The sequence below is a fragment of the Cyclopterus lumpus genome, chromosome 24 (genome assembly GCF_009769545.1).
Source record: "Cyclopterus lumpus isolate fCycLum1 chromosome 24, fCycLum1.pri, whole genome shotgun sequence".
NCBI lineage: Eukaryota > Metazoa > Chordata > Actinopteri > Perciformes > Cyclopteridae > Cyclopterus > Cyclopterus lumpus.
The window spans coordinates 9693455-9712579 of record NC_046989.1 but is presented as its reverse complement, the minus strand read 5'-3'; the positions used below and the strand labels follow the sequence as shown (position 1 = coordinate 9712579).

The 19125-nt window shown below is 40.5% G+C and overlaps 2 protein-coding genes across 3 annotated transcripts in view; both read right to left on the bottom strand.

Moving 5' to 3' along the window:
* Positions 1–3288: 3288 nt before the first annotated feature.
* Positions 3289–8486, bottom strand: opn8c (opsin 8, group member c). Its single transcript, XM_034527530.1, has 4 exons — positions 8199–8486; positions 6036–6338; positions 4221–4543; positions 3289–3945 (listed from the first exon to the last, which is right to left on the bottom strand). Exons 1-4 carry the CDS (start codon positions 8350–8352, stop codon positions 3478–3480), a joined length of 1248 nt encoding a protein of 415 aa, XP_034383421.1. The 5' UTR covers positions 8353–8486; the 3' UTR covers positions 3289–3477.
* Positions 8487–9974: 1488 nt separating this feature from the next.
* The window catches only part of ppp2r5a (protein phosphatase 2, regulatory subunit B', alpha isoform), a 29624-nt gene continuing 20473 nt past the window's right edge, over positions 9975–19125 (bottom strand). The window contains exons 5-13 of one of the 2 annotated variants that reach the window (XM_034527111.1): positions 15580–15710; positions 14795–14854; positions 14188–14296; positions 13783–13836; positions 13562–13612; positions 13352–13471; positions 12841–12968; positions 12533–12634; positions 9975–11979 (exon numbers count right to left, since the gene is read on the bottom strand). In XM_034527111.1, coding sequence (XP_034383002.1) covers positions 11721–11979; positions 12533–12634; positions 12841–12968; positions 13352–13471; positions 13562–13612; positions 13783–13836; positions 14188–14296; positions 14795–14854; positions 15580–15710 — 1014 coding nt within the window. In that variant the 3' untranslated portion in view covers positions 9975–11720. The remainder of the gene's footprint in view (positions 11980–12532; positions 12635–12840; positions 12969–13351; positions 13472–13561; positions 13613–13782; positions 13837–14187; positions 14297–14794; positions 14855–15579; positions 15711–19125) is intronic. The other variant, XM_034527112.1, reaches the window with a different exon arrangement.

Here is a 19125-nt window from a genome sequence, read left to right as displayed (position 1 = left end):
TGAACGAAACAGGGAGGGGCTGCAGAGGGGCTCCTGTAGTCCTGCCAAACAGATTCTTCTAACTGGTGCTAATGAGGGTTACAACAAAGGTGGCTTGGCTGGCACACACAATAGGAGAGGGGGTTGTTGTGCCTGACCTGGACCCACAGTGTCACTCTGATCCAAGCCCCCCCCCCCCCAATGAAAAAAACTGTATACAGCTCCATCCCAGCCTGTCCTGTTCCGCTCCAGTGGTGCAGGTTCCTCCAATAATGAGATCGCCGTGCCTCCTATCAGGGCCGAACACCATGTCCCCATTTCCAGGATAATGAGGCTGAGTTGCCGTGACAGTCAGTGCCTCATAGACCCCCCCCCCCCCCTCACCTGTACGTATGCTGTACAGGAATAGCTACAAAAACTCAGATGTACTTTGAAATGAGCATCAAAAAAACAAAAGGTCAAGGTAGATATGCATTTCTTAACTGAACAGCTGTGCTGAACTTTAAAGTGAGGAATCTATCTTGCTATTTTCATTTAGCTGGCTTGTGTTTTGTGTGTTAATGAATGAAGAGAGGGGCTTGTGTCAGAAGAATAAAAAAAATATATTTTATTGTAAAAATAATAATGACAGTAGCAGTCAGGACCACGGTCCAGGTGTAGCCATGGAAACCTGCAAGGCGAGAACAATGCATTATTAGCGCATACAAATAGAGAGGGAGAGACGGCTGTAAAACGGCCCAGTGTGTATGTCACAGCTGGAGTCATAATTGCAGAGACACAAAAGGTCTCCCATCCAACTGACCTGCAATTTTTTTGACAAAACATGTAACCTGCAGAGATAGCAGGGGGCCGTACAGGACCAAGAGACAAACAAACAGCACTTTTGCCCGAGTGTTACTCGTGTTTTGAGTTGGCCCTGCTCAAGGTGGACCAGAGGTTAATGGTTTCCATCCAGTTGTCAAAAGCTCAGCATAGAGCCACTTCTGCACTTCTGAGTAGGTCGCTTATTTCCACGAATTGTTTGCTGCTGAAATTTCACATATTTTTTCTTAGATCTACTTTTGAAGCAATTTTTTGATTGCCACCAACCGATAAGCCTTTTTGGAAAGCTTTCTTGTGACCACACAGCTTTCTCCTTTCAAAGTAGAACTATTGAGTCACGGCTCGGCCTGTCTCCAATCACTTCATCAAGTCCTCCCTGTTAAAACACCCTGGCTTCCCTCTCTCCAGTTGCCAGATTATTGCACCATCTACAGTGGTACCTCGACTCTCGGCTTCACTAAGAGTCTCTTAGTAAGAGACGCACTTTGTTTTGTTCCTGGTGATTTTCTACTAACCCCTGTTCCCTGTGCCCAGGAATCCCGTACCTGCATCTCCACTCAACCGCCACCGCTCACGCCACCTCACCACTCCATCTACACTCTCCCGGTTCTGTACGAATAAACTGTTTATGGGTCCGGCTCAACCGAACCCTCACATATTGAACACATTGTTATGTATAGATCACGATGTTCTTTCCCTATACTTTTTACAGTATTTTGAAACTTTGTTGAGTGTGCGTCACCTAGTTCATTTTCTTCTGTTTTATCTGTTTTGGGTGCTGAATGCTGCTAAAATATGAGTAAGCTACGCTTGATGCTGTGCCTGAGGATAAGACCAATATTCACTGTCTTTGTGCTTTGTTTATGGTCTCCACTAACACCTGAGGAAAGTATCCGCCTCTTGAGCTGCTAAATGCTCCACTATGTTCACCAGCTTGTCACTAACACTGTCTGTCCTCTGTTTGTTGCTGGTTAGGGAGCGGACTGTTTTAAATAATGATAATACTAGAGAACCTTTAAATAAGCTATAGTCCTTTATCTGCTGTGATAAAGCAGCTTTAAATAAACTAAATCCTCAAGAGTACGGGACCGTTATCCCCAATCAGATTTGTTCTTCCTCTCACATAAAGACACTGTAAATGTCTAATTGCTGCAATAACTGACTAATAGGAGTAACAAAGTGAGTGCCATACAAATTGATCTATTTTCCATAACACGCGTGAAGCTGTTAAACCACTCAGATGAGTATTAAGAAACATTTGAACATTTTCAACCAATATAATTATACAATCATAAATGAGTGTGTTTGTTTTAAACAGTTATAATGGCTTTGATATACTGCAATATAGTGTTTTTTATCAGTATTTTCAATTATTATAGAAATACATTTTTAATACGATTGCAATATCACAAGAGACATGTGAGTGTAAAAAAAAGTATTTAGGGCTATGGAGAGAAAAAAACATTATAAAAACATATTCACAGCACAACTTTCTGTTACTATCCGAGAGCTAGAAGCTAGTAGTCAAATTAATATGTAAATGTTGCATTACACACCTTGCAGGTAACATTTTGTAGGAAACAACACATTAAAGGTACAAAGAAACATTCACATATCATGAAAAGGTGTAATTGAGATCAAATTCAAGTCAAAACATCAGACTTAACATTAAATGTTTGCTAATTCAGCATTCTATCATTGTTGGCCTGTCACAGGTACGAACTGAACAACAAAACAACCAGTGGACAACATATTACCTAAAATCATCATATTACAGATACAGCACTCACAGACACATAAAAACCCACACAAACAACCTTCAGTAATACAGGGAACATTATACAGTTCCTGTGTCTTAGTGCTCAGTAGTTCACACAAAAAGAATCAACTGCAGGCTAAACATATGATAACAGAGAAAGAAATAGCAAGTAAAACGAAATTGAAAAACATGAGTGTATGTGTGAAATTGGAATTGTTACTATAGGAACGAGCCACGTTAGCAGCTTATTGGTATTTAGGTTCACACTTATTTAATTACACTGAACTGAAAGTATCAATTCTTCTTTTCGGGCACCTATGAGGTGCCAGTAAGGATTTATCGGAGCTTTCAGTCTCTCTTGTGTTATATAGACTGGGAAGTTGGCATTAGTGCTATTTACAAGTTGCCTACTGATAACTTTGATGTGGCATGAATGCACCAGAAGGCACCGCACAACTTTCTGTGAAGACTAACACCAGCATTCAAAATCTGCATAATACAATAGATTCTTTACCAGAGATCATATTTGCATGCAACCAGTGGTTATAGTCAGCTAAGTTAGTTTTGTAAGAAGTGTGACAAATGAATGTATGACTGAATATAACACCGAAACGACAATTTAAACTTGAGTTTGTTCCCTAAGGAGAGGGTTGTCATGACAACAAAGGACACACTTTGCTATACAGATACTACGTATTACTCATGGAGAGTATATGATCTTAGGATTTAACAGGATGAAGGCTGTTTAGCACATATAAACTTTATATGCACCTTACTTAACAACATTAGCACCATCGGACCTGATTAGTATCTGAGACTTGTCAATGAAACAGTACAGGGCCAGACAGAGTGGTTGGCTCGATAAATATCTGTATGAACGGTGAAATATAGAGATAGACAGGAAGCCCCAGGCAACTTTATTGGCCAAGATGGTGGAGGCTTTTTTTCGACGTGGACCCCCAGCAGGTGTACACCGGCCTGCCGGGGACAGGGTTGCTGCCGCTCCTGTGCATCGCTTTGTCTTTGTTCTTGCTGAGAGTTTGGTCCTGAGACAAACCAAAGGTCCTCTTTGGGACGCGGGCTCTTTCCTGGAGCTGAATGTGGATGGGATGTTGGATGACCATGGCGTTGTGAACGCTCACTCGGTTACCTCCCAGCTTGGGCCAGAAAGAGAGGAGTAGGCAGCGAAGCTCCCGCCGGAAAGTCTTGTTAAAGTAGAAGTAGATGAACGGGTTGTATACGTGGGAGCTTTTGGCGAAGAGGGCGGGGAACACAAAGCCCTCAGGAGCCATGTACTGGCTCTCCCTGTGGAAAATGAAGAGGAGGGACACGACAGCGTACGGCACCCAGGCTATCACAAAACCAAGGCTGATACAGAAAAACATCTGGAAGGGGAAGGAACAGATTACAGAAGATTATTACTAGTATTTAATGATTTTTTTCTTTTCTTTATTTTTCCTTGATTAGGAGACTGTCCTCTTTAGACAAACAATTAGCACTGACCATGTGGTTAAGCAGCTTAAAACATGTTTAAAAGTAATTTCATATAGACGTGTGAATAATTACATTAAATGTTTATTTTCAATAGCAAACAAGGAAACTTTGTGTTGTTTCATAGCTCTGAATAACATCTGAAAAATAAAAAACTGTATTCGTTCACCACGGAGAGTCTTTTTTCAGCATATTTCAGGTTGTTGCGGATGCCTCTTGCAGACAGCGAGTTGGAGAAGCGGAACACCTTGTAGAGGATCTGACACTGGGACACCACGATGAGGAGGACAGGAACCATCGTGAAGCAGGCGAAGGAGCAGATGACGTAGAAGGCGTCCTTTGCTGAGGTGTGATAAGCCTTCCAGGCGATGGTGCAGGATAGGCCGTATGGCTCAGGGACGTACTCGCCCCAGCCAATCAGAGGGAAGCTGGACCACACAACAGCCAGGAGCCAGATGGCACAGCATGCTATTTGGATGTTAGCTCCTTCTGCTGTGAAGATGACCTGTTTAGTTATCTATCAGCAAGTTACATATCGCATACAATCCATGTCTCAAATTCATTATGACTTAGCACATGTAATTGTCAGTAAAATAGAGAACATGCTTATTTATTTTACAAAATGTCAAACTATTTCTTTGAACAGTGTTCTTTGACCTGTCCCTCTGCTGTCAACTTTGGCTCTTCTTTGTGACTAAAGTGTAAAATCCACAAGGAATCTTTTTTTGCTGTACGCCAAGTGGTTTACTAATTTGAACAATGGCTGATTTGTAAATCTACGAAATTGTAAAGTGAAATATCTTGAAAAAAAGAGTAAATGTCAAGCTATTAAACATAAATCCAACAATTCTTATTTAAAGGTTCTGAGGGCTGCACGGTGGTGCATTGGCTACCACTGTCACCTCACAGCAAGAGGGGCCTGGGTTCGGATCCCGGTCTGGGCACACCTTTTGAGTGGAGTTTGCACGTTCTCCACGTGGCACCGTGGATTCCCTCCGGGTTCTCCGGCTTCCTCCCACAGTCCAAAGACATGCAAAGGTGTGACTTGCCTCTAGGTGTGAATGTGAGCCTGAATGGCTGGCTGTTTCTTTGTGTGCTTTGCAATAACATAGGACATAGGATGTACCCTGCCTTCGCCCAATGACAGCTGGGATCGGCTATAAAGGGATAAGTGGTTTGGTTTAATGGGAATGGAATATCTGTTCTGTCAAACCTCTGAAAAGCCTCCTTAATGTGGCCATTCATGCACATGTCACACAGAAGAATAATTTGCATTGTGCAAGACATTGTGTAAACGAGTCACAGGCGTAGAGAAGCATAAAGCACTAAAGCACTCTGATGTAATTTCTCACAATTTCTCATCTTAACAGAAAGAAGAGCCATTAACTCTCCGCCTAACTTTGCTTATTCTACACATAAAAGATATTTCAATAGGTATATTGAGCATGATGGGCATTCTGGACGCTTTAGAAAAACAACATCCATCCATCCATCCATTTTCAATACCGCTTATCCTCATTAGGGTCGCGGGGGCGCTGGAGCCTATCCCAGCTGACATAGGGCGAAGGCAGGGGACACCCTGGACAGGTCGCCAGTCCATCGAGGGCACATGTAGGGACATACAACCATTCACTCTCACATTCACACCTATGGGCAATTTAGAGATCAATTAACCTGCATCATGTCTTTGGACTGTGGGAGGAAGCCGGAGAGCCCGGAGAGAACCCACGCTGCCACGGGGAGAACATGCAAACTCCACACAGAAGGACCGCTCCGACCGGGAATTGAACCCACGGCCCTCTTGCTGTGAGGCGACAGTGCTAGCCACTACACCACCGTGCAGCCCGAAAAACAACATGTGTTGTAAATATACCAATAACAAAAATGCACTTAAGAATAAAATATTTTTATTTTTCCTCTCCGTTAACGTCTCTTGAACCACCATCAAGTCCTTGAACTGTCCCCGAACCAACCAATCTACAACTGCCCTCACCATAAACCAGGCTGTAGCAGGTCTTCAGGTAGCGGATGATGCTAATGGCGGTAATGGTGAACATGCCGCACAGGCCAAAGCTGTAGCAGCCGAGACCGTAGTAAACACACGTGATGTTTTCTCCCAGCCACATGTGGTGGAAGGAGGACATGATGGAGAGCGGGTAGAAGCAGACGCAGCAGAGGAAGTCGACCACGGCCAGGTTGACACACAGCAGCTCCGAGCACACCATCTTCTTCCTCCTGCGGTAGCAAATCACCAAAACCAGCCCATTGCCCAGAACAGAGAATACAACTAGACAGAAGGCCGAGAAGAAATGGTAAATAATCAAAATAAAAGCTGCATTAATTGACTTTTTGGACGACAACTCAATTACTATTATACTGGAAAATGATGAAATCACAAAACACATACACACACACACACACACACACACACACACACACACACACACACACACACACACACAGTGTTTAGTTGAATGAGTAAGTACACCTCAGGTTTTGGCAAACCATTGAGGAGTTTTGTCAGTTTGGTTGAGTTTGGTGATGTATTGAACCAAATGTCTTACAAACCAACTGATTTTAAATAAGCATTGTGCCTCATTAGGGACATTTGTGGCTTTTATTTTATGTTTTTTTCAATCAGTGTGGCCGTGTCAATGCAGATGGAAAACATTTTAACAAGGATGTCAGGTTTTTTTTCTAGAATTTTGGACATTTAACCTTGTTACCATGATAATAAGTCTGTAATTCAATATAAATAAACTATGTAGATAAAGACCCAGACTGTAAAAAAGTAATTTCACCCAGCATTAAGTATTGAAAGAATATCCAGACCTCGCGTCCCTGTGGCCGCAGGAAATTCAGGATTCAATGAATTAAAGTTTAACAATATTTAATGGCAAAGATAATAGTCATATAGAGTTCACGGCCCTGGAGCTGGTAAGGGAGAGCTCTCCACAGACGCCGCTGCTCCCAAAGCATCTCTCTTTTAGCCATGAGCAGCGTAGAGCTGTCTCGAGGTATCCCAAACCAAAAAGAACTCTGACTCCAGAACAAAGGTCATGGCTATTCTATTAGTAAGGTAATGCAAATGAGTTATTATATTATTATATTCCTCATAATATCCCTAATTAATTATCATAACTTTCTTTATGTATTAATTTAAAACATAAACTTTCTTATTTACATTTATATATAAAATCCACTATAACTCTACAGTATACATAAAATAATGTAATGTTGACAATAAACATTGATAGCGTTTAAACAAACCGGCATTTAAAGGGTTACAATTCAGAAATACGACCGACTGACATGTTGTGGCACCTCAATGTGCGCACAAGGCACCCTTTAGCTTCTGTACCCGATGCATCCTGTTAAGTAACTACTATGTTCAATGACTGAATAAAAGACAGTGAGCCAGTTAAACCAACACAGTACTTTAAATTAAGATACTTGTGTTTCAGCCTGGTTTTGAGGAAATTGGAAGTTACATTATTGATGTTGTGACGTGTTTTCCATATGTAGTTTTCTTAGTTTGTTTATTTTAAACCCAACCATGATGTGATGAGTGCTTTAGTTTGAATTCACAAGGTACACTACATGTTCACTGACACCTTACGCCAGCATGTGACATGTTCTGTATTAGATTAAGCAGCCTCAATTGAAGGGATGTGCTCTCTAACGTGTGGAGATATTAGTTTTAATAAATTATGCTCAATTTACAGCACAAGAACAGCATATAAGATACATAAATATGTCAGTGTGCACGAAAAAAATGATGAAAAGGAAAACAATACAAATATATGCGTGCACCAACAGAGTAGAGAATAATAATAAAAAAAGCTTAATTATAAACATAATGCAAATACATCTACTTTAATATAAATACAAATGAAAAAGTGACAAATAACATATTACTTAAGATAAACCTAGCCTATAATGAAATAAAAAAATAGTTATAAAGAATACACACGCTCTTTTCCATCAATTCCAGATAATATCAGTTTTCACACGGTATTTCAGTAAACTTGTATACTTTATATTGTGTATTAAAATAATAATTCGGATTGTTTCGCTTTATAATTTTGTCCACTTAATAATTACACCATTTAAGATGTTTTCAAGTGAGACATAAATATGCACGTACCGACGGAGGTGATGGCCAGTCCCACACATATGTCAGCAGCTGGGGTCAGTTTGGAGGTGAAGGCTGAGACGGTCCGGTTGTAGGCGTTCAGAGTCATTGGTTCGAGCTGTTTTTTCGGTGTTGTTTTTGTTGTTGTTGCGGGTAAAATCCTCATAAAGCGAGAAGTGTGCACGGAGACGGACTTTTATGCAGGTGGGTCACCATGGTAACTTGCCGCACATGCTTACCTGGTCGGTCAAAAGCGCGTGCATGCCGCGCGTGTGAACTGATCCGGAATGTGAATATGGTGTTTACTTAGCCTAAAAAAACGCGCGCATTGAAACCAGGCGCGTGCACGGGAGAGGAAAAATAGATAACTTTGAATGATGTCGAAAAAGTCATACTAACAAATGTCATATGGTATGGCAAAGAAAATGTAAATAATACGATATCGAACATTGCTATGAAAGAGTCACGTTATAGTCATTGTATAGTATTTTTTTTTAAAAGAACATAGTATATGTTGAAAAAAGTAATAACAAAATAATAGTATAGCATGCCAAAAAAGGTGATAACAAGTAAATGTATTCTAGAAACAAGTCATTAAAAAAAGTCATAGCATAGTAAGACTGAAAAAGTCTTAGTATGTCAAAAAATTTGATAAAAGTATGTAAAGTATTGTAAAGTATGTCCAAAAAAAGTCATTGTATAGTATGTCAACACACGTCATAGTATAGTATGTAGAAAACAGTCATGGTATAGTAAGTCATAAAACTGTATACAAAAAGTAATTGAATAATAAGTTTTTAAAAAAGTAATAAAGAAGTAATGGTATTCGAAAAAAGTCATAACAAAGTCATAGTATGTTGAGGAATTTTACAAAAAAAGGTGGAAGCATTATAGTTAATTGCAAACAGTTGACCATACATGTTGGCCCGAAGGGGTAAAGTCTTGCTGGCTGGCTTGCTATGGTGGAATGATCAGCCTCACACGACTGAATGGAAAGGACGCACAAAAGAATCACACATTTAATCTGTGGTCCGTCTTTGCTGCTGCGTCCAATCAAATAACTGATGAACAATGAGAGGGCGTGTCGAGTGTTAAAACACTTCCTGGAAGCCTGCTGTCGTGCTTCCTCGCTCATGGCTCCTCCCTCCAAATAAGAACTTTCAGTCCGGTTCAAGCGAGGAGCGAAATAAAATGTGTTAAGAGAAAGTGTGAGTCACAACCACAAGAGGGCAGTTTGCTGCAATATAATGCACAATTAGCCGAACAGCACAGGTGGAACAAAGCATTAACGATTGCTCAGTTCCAGCGATACCCACAATGCAGTGCAGAATGAGCCGTGATGGCGGTTTGTGGTTACATGAGCTGTGATGATTGCGACACTAGTTTGTGTTTCAATAAAGACCTCTTCATTAATTACCATCACTGCTTGCTATCGCAAGGATCCGAGCACTTCTTCCACCACTCAAGTGTTTGATTGTTTCTGTGCTTGTATGACTGGCTGGGCTTTGTTGTTTATATTTCTTGTGCTGTATTGAAGCCTCTTTCAGAAAATATTGTGTGCTCAATGGGACAACTTGATTAAGTAAAGGTTATGTATAAATTATGAAATTATAACTATTCAAAGAAATGCATTTGTCCCATGAAGCAACGACAGTAATATTCTTGACTGTGGGGCCCAGGAGCTCGATGCTGATGACTACACTGGCACCATCTGTTGACCTCCACGATGTACTACAACACAGTGGTGAGAGAAAAAGAAAAAAAAGACAAAGGTAGTAATGCTTTGAGTAGAAAGATAAAGTAGACTTTATTTCATGGTGAAACCTAAATAAGATCTGCGATTACAAAACAGGTTCCCCAAACAGTTTTTTTTAAATTTTTTTTTTTTTTTTAAACGTCACAGAGGTTGGAATGCTGTACTGACAGAAAGGCATCAACAAAGACTGGACCTAAAAATATGAAGTAGTAAGAGAGCAGACACTGGGTTCAGAGGGAACACCATTCAATTTAAAAAATAAGTCACAAGTTGTTCCTATGATCTACGGCAGTCCGATTAAGTTCATGAACATATTTATCAACTCCCAACGTCGGAAACTAAAAGCAAATGTGAGGTTACAGTCGGAAGATGCGGGGAGTGAACAGGCATTGATGGCAGATTACTTGGATTTTCCTGTGCTCAGCAGTCATTTTCTTGATGTCACTACTTCGTAATGAGCCTTGTTTGGATATAAAAGCTCACAATACACAACACCAGCTTTTTGTGAATTGTAAAATGCCAAACAAGTGGTAAGACGAGTGTAAGTCTTTGCTTTTCAGCGTTGACGGTGAACCATTTATGTTCCCAAGCACTGACTGCACAACCTCAGACCAAGGAAACGATATACTGTACAGAAAATCTTAAATTGAGTGGCATTTCCCTTTAAGTAGCCTCCAAACTAACATACACGCACTCAACAAATATGCACTCAAGCGCATCCCATCATAAACCATCTGCAAAAGGAAACATTCAAAAATATTTGCCTTGCCAATACTCTGTCGGTCTCATGTGTGTATTTCTTAATCTACTACTTTAAGAGGAATAGTTGAACATTTTGAGAAATACTTGTATTCTTTTTCTTGCCGAGAGTCAGATGAGAAGATCCAATTGTGGTATGATCTTCTCATCTAAACCCATTCCTCAATATCATTGACGTTTTCCTTTAATCCCAGTCAGGCTGAACATCTCTTGAAAGCCCCGTCTCAATACTTGAGTGTAATCTTATAAATGCAGGTGTTGTGTCACAACATTTCACATTTTTACGAACACCTGAAACACAAACATAATCTCATAAATGTTCCATCTTCCCTAACTGTGAATATAATCACTTACAGAGATATCAATCCATAACTGGGGTTATTATTCTTTAGGATTTATCTTTTTTTTTTTGGCCATGAACCTCCCATCTCCATCTCTAACGTGAGACAACTGTGCTGTAGCTTCTTCTGCTCCCGATGTCCATCAATGCACATTACATGTTTAATGACGGATCTGGTCCCATCTGCCCCCAAAATACTCCCAAAGACCGCAGTTCCCTTCTTCCTTGAGGTTTGCACACAAGTGTTGGCAGCAACAAGGAAAAGCACATTAAAAAAATTGACATCTTTAAATAGCTATTCAGCTTGTCTAAGCGCAGCACAATCAGAAACATTAAATTCAAGTCATTATTATTTTCTCCCCTCCCATGTATCATACAACGAATATAAACAACAACAAAAAAAATCATTTTCAGTTAAGAAACTAAATGTGAATGGATAAATCTTTGATCAGACAAATAAACAATATACTGCAGCCACACTGTAACATCCAAAAATAGTCTTAAATTGAAATATATATATATACTTTCTGCCAAAGAAATGCTGGCGTTCTAAGTCACTCTAGTAGATTTAATATACTGTTGAGGTGTAATTTGTGTTTTTTCTGTCTCCGTTAATCCTCTCCTGACAGTCCTGAACACGATGTCAAACCGTTACGGAATAAAAAACTGCCATCCGGTGTCATTTGGCACATGGGGTGCTCTCGCTGGCTGCCACCCCGGCGTCAGGAACTTTGTTGTCTGTGGGGACGGCTGCAGCCTCAGCGCGCGTGTCCTGGTTGTCATTATTATTACTACTATTGTTGTTGTTGTTGTTGTTGTTGTTGTTCTGGACACTTGGGAGCCCGTGGCTGTTGTTCTGGACCAGAGCGGCGCTGCTGAGCCTCAACTCATCCAGCTTCTTCCACAGCTCGTCCCTCTCCTGCTCCTTCTTCTTCTCCCTGGGGAAGACCACATACAAAAAAACAAAGAGAAAAGGAACAAATAAAACACTGATGAGCTATATACATAAAAGAAAGTTGATTTCATAAAAGTCAACTCTAATCTGATGAATCACTCAATTCACCATAAAATATGACGGCATACATCCAAACACCGCAATAGGAGCTTAGAATTAAAAAAAAGGAGACATTTGGTACCGCCATACTATCCAGACTTTAATCTGGCACTCAAATTGAGCTCAGGTGCAGACTGAGATATATTTAGAGTCCACCTGGGACATACTCAATCAATTGGATTTAGAAAGGTCCCTCAATTCACAGCGCTTGTCAGATCAAGTTAACATCTGGTTTTCAAGGTGACTGCCTGGAAGAAAACCAGCGGTACTTTGGACCCTGAGGAGCCGACAGAGATGCTGCACTTATTAATTCTTTCAGATTGAAGTTAATATTTTTTTTAAAGCGTGCATTGACAATTGGATAATTTATTTAAACTAGCCCAGCAGGTGTCAAACATGAAGAGATAAAACCGAGTCCATGTAAACTTGTGACTCACCGTTGCCGCTCTGCTTTGTAGGAGGAAGTCAACTCGTCAAACAGCGTGCAGTTCATTTCCATCAGTGTCTTCAGCACGTTGTAGACCAGCGCTACGATTGTCCTGCAACATAGCAGAGCCACTCTTTTATGTCCAAGCCCCATAGTAAAGACATGTGAGACAGTGTGTCGCCTTGGTGGAATCTATGTGTCTGTCTGTGATGTGTAAACATAATCTTAAGAACAGCACATGACAGCAGGTTTGTGTTCTAGAGAATCGGGTAGTCCACTGATTGAGTGCCACTTTGTGTAAATGACTGCAGTACTTACGGGTTCCAGTGCTCTTTGGAGATCCTGTACAGGCTACCAAACATGATGGGAAGGACCTTGTCAATGTTTTCCTCGATGAGGCTGAGAATGTACTCGTTGTTCCAGAAGTACAGCGCTCGCTCCGCGACCTGCCAAGATAAAAGAAAATGAAGAACTGCTGCAGTCGGATTGCGTTTGTGCTGCTTAATGACCCCTTTTCTTTCAATCATTGAAGTTCACTCTGCAGAAAATGAAAGTTCAGATGGAGAGAACAAACGCCCCTGTCAGACATAAACATGATGGCAATTTCCCATGTCAGGTCTGAATAAATGCCCCAGTCTCTTTAAAGTCACAGCAGCAATCTTCAACTCTTGCAATTTGTGCTGCTGTTAAACTGCATTTCATTACACAGAGGTGCGTTTCTGTTATTCAGCCTCCCCTCATTGATAGAAATGGAGTGGACTAAATAATGACTGTCAGCATATACGACAAAGGTCGTAGATTGATTGAACTCTGTGTGTTTGTGTCATACCTGAAAGTGTGGATTGGCCACACATTTAGAGATCTGTTTGAAGAGCGGCTCCTGGATTTTTTTGAACTGTGTCGGCTCAATGACATCCAGAATCTCCTCAATTTCACCCAGAAACATCACCTAATTAGAAACAAGGTTCAGCACGTGAAGCAACATAAAGAACTGGTTGACACATGTGTTAAGTGAATTTCTTGACATGCTGATGATTACCTCTTTCTGGCTGCAGGTTTTTGGCCAAAACTTCAGCAGCCCGCGGATAACCTGCAGAGAAAAGATAGCAGAGAATTTCATGAAAATCACTCAGCAATAAAAAAATAAAGAAAAACCAGCCCGCTTGAGTGGGTGGTTGCTGGCACATTTTCCTGCAGTGTAGACACATTTAGTGCTCAAGGCTTTATGCTTTGAGTGGGAGGAATGATCAAAATAAGTACCGGTTCAGTGAGTGTAGGATCTTTCTCCAGGAACTGAACCACACAGTAGGCCAGCTGAGGGGCACAAAAGAAAAGAGTAAAAGTACACAATGTTCCCAAAAATGGCATCAGACTCATTCTGATGTCATCTTCTTAAATATGTATTTAGAATGAAAACCTCTGATAAATGTTATTATTCTTATAAATTCCCAGTATGGTCATGTCGATACATTTGAAAAGTTAATAATCAGCGAAACAATGCAGTTTCACTTCCAAGCCACCAGGGAGTGCTATAGTCCAGAAATGACATTATGACTGTGCTTAATCCTGTAGAGACAATCCTTAACAAGCTGCACATTGTAGTTATACACTTAAAACAACAACAACAGCAACAACATAATACATATTAAACACAGTTTCTCCTACCTGTGCATGGAAAAGGGCCAGTCCTTTAGCTGTATGCAACGGGATGAGCACCTTCATCAGGAACTGCTTGTGCTCGGCCTTCAGAGGCAACGCAAACCCGTTGATGATACTACAAACAGAAAAACAGCAGGACCGCATTAGACAGATAACGGTGCAGAAAGACAAACACACAACATGGACTGTTTGCAGTAAAGCTGTGACAAAGTAAATACCATATTTATTTGATATTGATCACTACAGTTTTTTTCAAATCCAGCTTTCTTTGACAGTGATTCAAATATATATTTTTTAAATGTCAGTGTTACCAAACATATAGAGGACGTAAAGTACCCGAAGCCAGTGGCTGAAAGTGTTACTTGTTCAAATGGATCAAGTATTTTACAACCTAACGTGTTTACCATCTACTGAATGTGTCGTGCAGAAGTCTTGACGTTTTGGTTACACACTCGGCAGTGAAAGCTAGAGGACGTTCATGGTCATAGATGACTTCTTCTTGTGTAGCATAAAGGTACTACACCTTGGATTTCGTTGGGCAACCCTGTATTGTAGAATGACAATAAATTAACCTAGATAATCATGGATATTAATGATTGACATTATTGCTCACCTCCCCAGGATTTCTAGAAGCTCAGCAACGCCGTTGAAGTGCTCAGTTTCATAGATGAACCTGCAACAGAAACAATCACACACATGGACCCGACATAGCACAGGGATCAGAACAATGGATCCAGACTGCTCCCAATACTGGGCTCCTTTCAAATATTATCACTCTGACTTGGGAGTTGGCTTGTATAAATACAATTTTCCTGGGATGCCATGATTTTTACTCATGTAGACTAAACACTCTTAGAATAAAGCCTTTTTTTTTAATGACGTTTGATAAGAAAGCTTTACGTCTGCCATGAAGGTAGGCATCAGTAGTATGTCCTACACAACAACATGTCTAGCTGCTCTCATGCGACTTAATGATCCAAACATCATTGGCCTTCTCCTGTGGCAACCCTTTTCCATCTCTTGCGGTGCAACCATGGTATGTACAGACAGAGCCTGACAACTGTGGCACTATTTTTATTCTCAGTGGCAGATGGTCAAAGTGGGTGCACCCGGTTTGCCACCTTGCCTGTTGGAAATGACATCAAGTGCCCGTTTCAATCATCTATAGCCCATTGTCACACACCAACAGGGGCCATAAAGAACCAACACACTGCTGTTGAGAACATTTGATGCCTCCATCTGAACACGTTTCTTCCTACTCTGTTTTAAAAGGCTAATCTGTTCGTGTTGTAATGCCAATAAAAGAAAATAGCGACAGAAAAAAAAGGACCTTGACTGCGGAGAAGGACATGAAACATGTTTCCCTGTCACATTGGCTGCCTTTAACATTTCACTCACCGCAAGAAAATGTTGTTGATCTGCTTCCTGATGAAGGCACGCAACCCCAGGAACTTTCCATAAATCCGATGCAGAATGGTCTTCAGGAAGTCCCTCTCCCTTGGGTCCTCACTGTCAAACAGCTCTAGGAGCTGAAAGGACAAACACACACAGCACATCAGTGTTCAGTCCTGATTCAGTGAATTGATAATTGATAATACAATGATATCTTCTAAATGCTGTGTTGTCATGATGCACTCATACTGCGATTCATTTGTTACCACGAAAGCACTTGATGGAATAGGATGAATATGTATACAATTTAACATTGTAATTACTTTCAACACAATTGCAGAATTTTAGAAGTGAATAAAATGTTGGTTTTGTGTCAAACTGTGCTATTTTCCCTGATGTATGTATGTATGTATGTATGTATGTATGTATGTATGTATGTATATATATATATATATATATATATATATATATATATATATATATATAAATAAAACAAGCCTTCACTAAAAAACACTGTGGGTTACCTTGATATTGATACTTCTGGGTGCTGCGATTACTTATTGTGAAAATAGATCTCTCCACATTGCCCTCCTCTAGGCTACCGTTGAAGAGGACGAGAGCACAAGCACCAGTAAGGTACAGAGGCCTTTTCTACTAGGCGGAACAAAGTCACTATGCAATGAGTGTGACTAATAAAGTCATATCACACCAGCTACCAACAACTTATACAACAAATATACAGAATGTGGGTCTGAATGCTCTGCATTGTAATTACATTTGTAACAGCTGGGGTGTAACAGCTATTTACAAGCAACATGTGAGGCGTCATTATTTCAGTCTTGTCGAGGGCAGCCGATGCCACAGAACTCCAAAGGAATGTTTACAGGCTCACATCAGCTTCAGTGAGGCACTTATCTTCAACTTGCATGCCATCAGCACCGTGGTGACGGACCTGACAGTCTATTTTTACATCTGTGCAACTCAGGGGAAGATTTCCATCATCACGCATATCATTGTGCTCTTCTTCTGCACCGCGATATAATTAAATGATGAAACACAGACATACTGTGTTAGTCAGAGAACCTCGAGTGGTAAGCCTCCTAACCATCAGCTTCCATACCTGGCGGCCCAAACACTCGCTGGCTGGAGAAACTGAAGTACAGATATGCCACCATCACCGACAGCAGTGGTGGTGTTTTTTTTCCCAGCTGTACAATCTAAGGGAACCTTATCAACGGATTCAAACTGTTTATTTATGTTATGGGTTGTGTAAAGGCTGGGCCATAGTTGTATCCCTTATTTCCCTGCTATCATAATGGTAGAACTAGCAAAGTCAAGTTATATCAGATTAATGTACGTTGATCAAAATCACAAATTTGCCTTGAAGGACGTGTAGGGAGATTTGAGTTGTCTCAGGAGCCTGAACAGTACATGTCCCAGTAACTCAGTGAGTCTAATTACTCTGCGACATGTTGTGTCCATCTGCAGTTGGACACAATCATAGAGGCATATTCCCGTCTCAATATTTACGAAAAGATAAAAAAATGTAAGAGTACAGTACGATTCTCCTCCATGGTTAAAACATAAACTCTTGGTAATCACATATAAAACAGTCCATCTCTGTTCATTTCATATTTGTGAGAGGAAGATTATCCTCTGAGATAACCAGGTCATTACTAAAATTAAATGAGAACCTCCCCGACTAAAAGCCTGTCTGTCCATCAAATATGATTGAGATTAAGACTTCAAAAACAGACAAGAGCAAAAAATAAGGGATATATATAAGTAATAATAACATCTAGACCAGCAAGCCAACAGCAGTTTTTCTATTGCCGTATAAAAACCTCAGGCTCCATCTGGTACTTGCTGGACGAAGTCCCATGTTTCAGCCTCAGGTTCATCTGAACTAAATTAAGATAGTTTCTAAATTAACTTAAATCTGCAACTGTGCTAGAAGAATAACATCAAATTAATTTAGTGAGAAATTGACCGTAATACGATTTTACTTTGTTTTGTGATTAAATGTCTTCCCACACCCTTTTTGCTTGAGATTGCTTCTTGTGTTTTTGTAGCCTGTTCTCTTTCTAGGTTACGATGTGGAGAGCAGGTCGCCTGGTTCAGGCTCCATCTGTTAGACGACACCTAGAAGCTGCTCGACATCCTCCTGGATCCTTTTTAATACATGGTCACTTATGTTGTAATTTAACGATGTTGCTTATTCTGTACATAAAACCTATTGCACATCTGTCCATTCTGGAAGAGAGATCCCTCCTCAGAGGTTTCTTCCCTTTTTCCCCTGTTAAAAGGAGTTTATTTCCCACATCTGAAGTGAGTGTCCAAGGACAGATTGTTGTACAGACTGTAAAGCCCCCCTGAGGAAAACGTGTGATACTCGGCTATATAAATAAAAATGACTAATCCCACTGCTCACACTTGATATCAACCTAAAAAACCAGCAAAGACATGCTTGAATGTGAATATTTTAACCACACATACAGAGTTAGTTGTTATGCAAATGTATGATGCAAATATGTGTACCTGGCTGCCTAAAATAACATATAGCAGGACAAAGCTACCACACACAGCTTGTAGCAGTCTCACTTCATATTCACTAACCTGCTGTCACATTGTGTGAAAAACTAATTAACTACTAAATTAACTAGCGAACCAGATCACCACTGAAGTATCTTGGGTCAAAGTCTTAATAAATGTATGGTATATCCAGTTAAACCTAACCAGGACTCCCCCCTTTGTGGCTTTGTATGGATGCCCTGATACCTCATCTTTTTGATCACCACGTCTTCTTCTTTGAATATTGGAAGACCTGTTCCTGCGTGGTGTGTATTATGATAACTTAAGTTAATCCAGACCAGGGGCCGGCTATCCCTGCCTTTATCGCCACCCAAACCTACACCTCCTCGCTCCCATCTCTCCAACCACAGACCTCCTTTTCTCAACCTGAAGGGTAAACAACCAGCAGCTATTTAAAGCTGCCCCACGACACATTCACATCATGGAAAGTTGGTCCAGGCACCTCAGATGTGGCCCGGCCAACATTCCTGGCCCCGTGGTCCTCCGTTAGCTGCTGCTTCACATAAGAAGTGAGGCATTCCTGGAGTAGGTGGGTAGATGTAGGGCAGACTCATCCAATTAATACTACTGCGCAGTCCCAAAACACATCACGTTGTGTTGCTAATTACAGTTATTCATCACATTAGAAATTCTAGTAATTTGAACAACCATCTGTAACAGCCAATGAGAGCCGTCAGGAGCAAGTCATTCCCTGAACAAAATGCCAAAAACTCAATAGTTGCAACTTCTAGATTATTATCTGTTTTCTTGTTATCGTTGGGTTTTGGACTGTTGGTCAGACAAAAGAAGACATTTCAAGATATCAAAATAGAGTCTATAAACAGCAACATTTTTCATTCTAAAAATGTAGTGGTTAGAGAAAATCTGTTGATTAATAGATAATGAAAATAATCTGTAGTTGCCGTTTTACTGTCACAAAACTACCAACTCAACAGTCAGATATCTAAATGGCAAAAAATA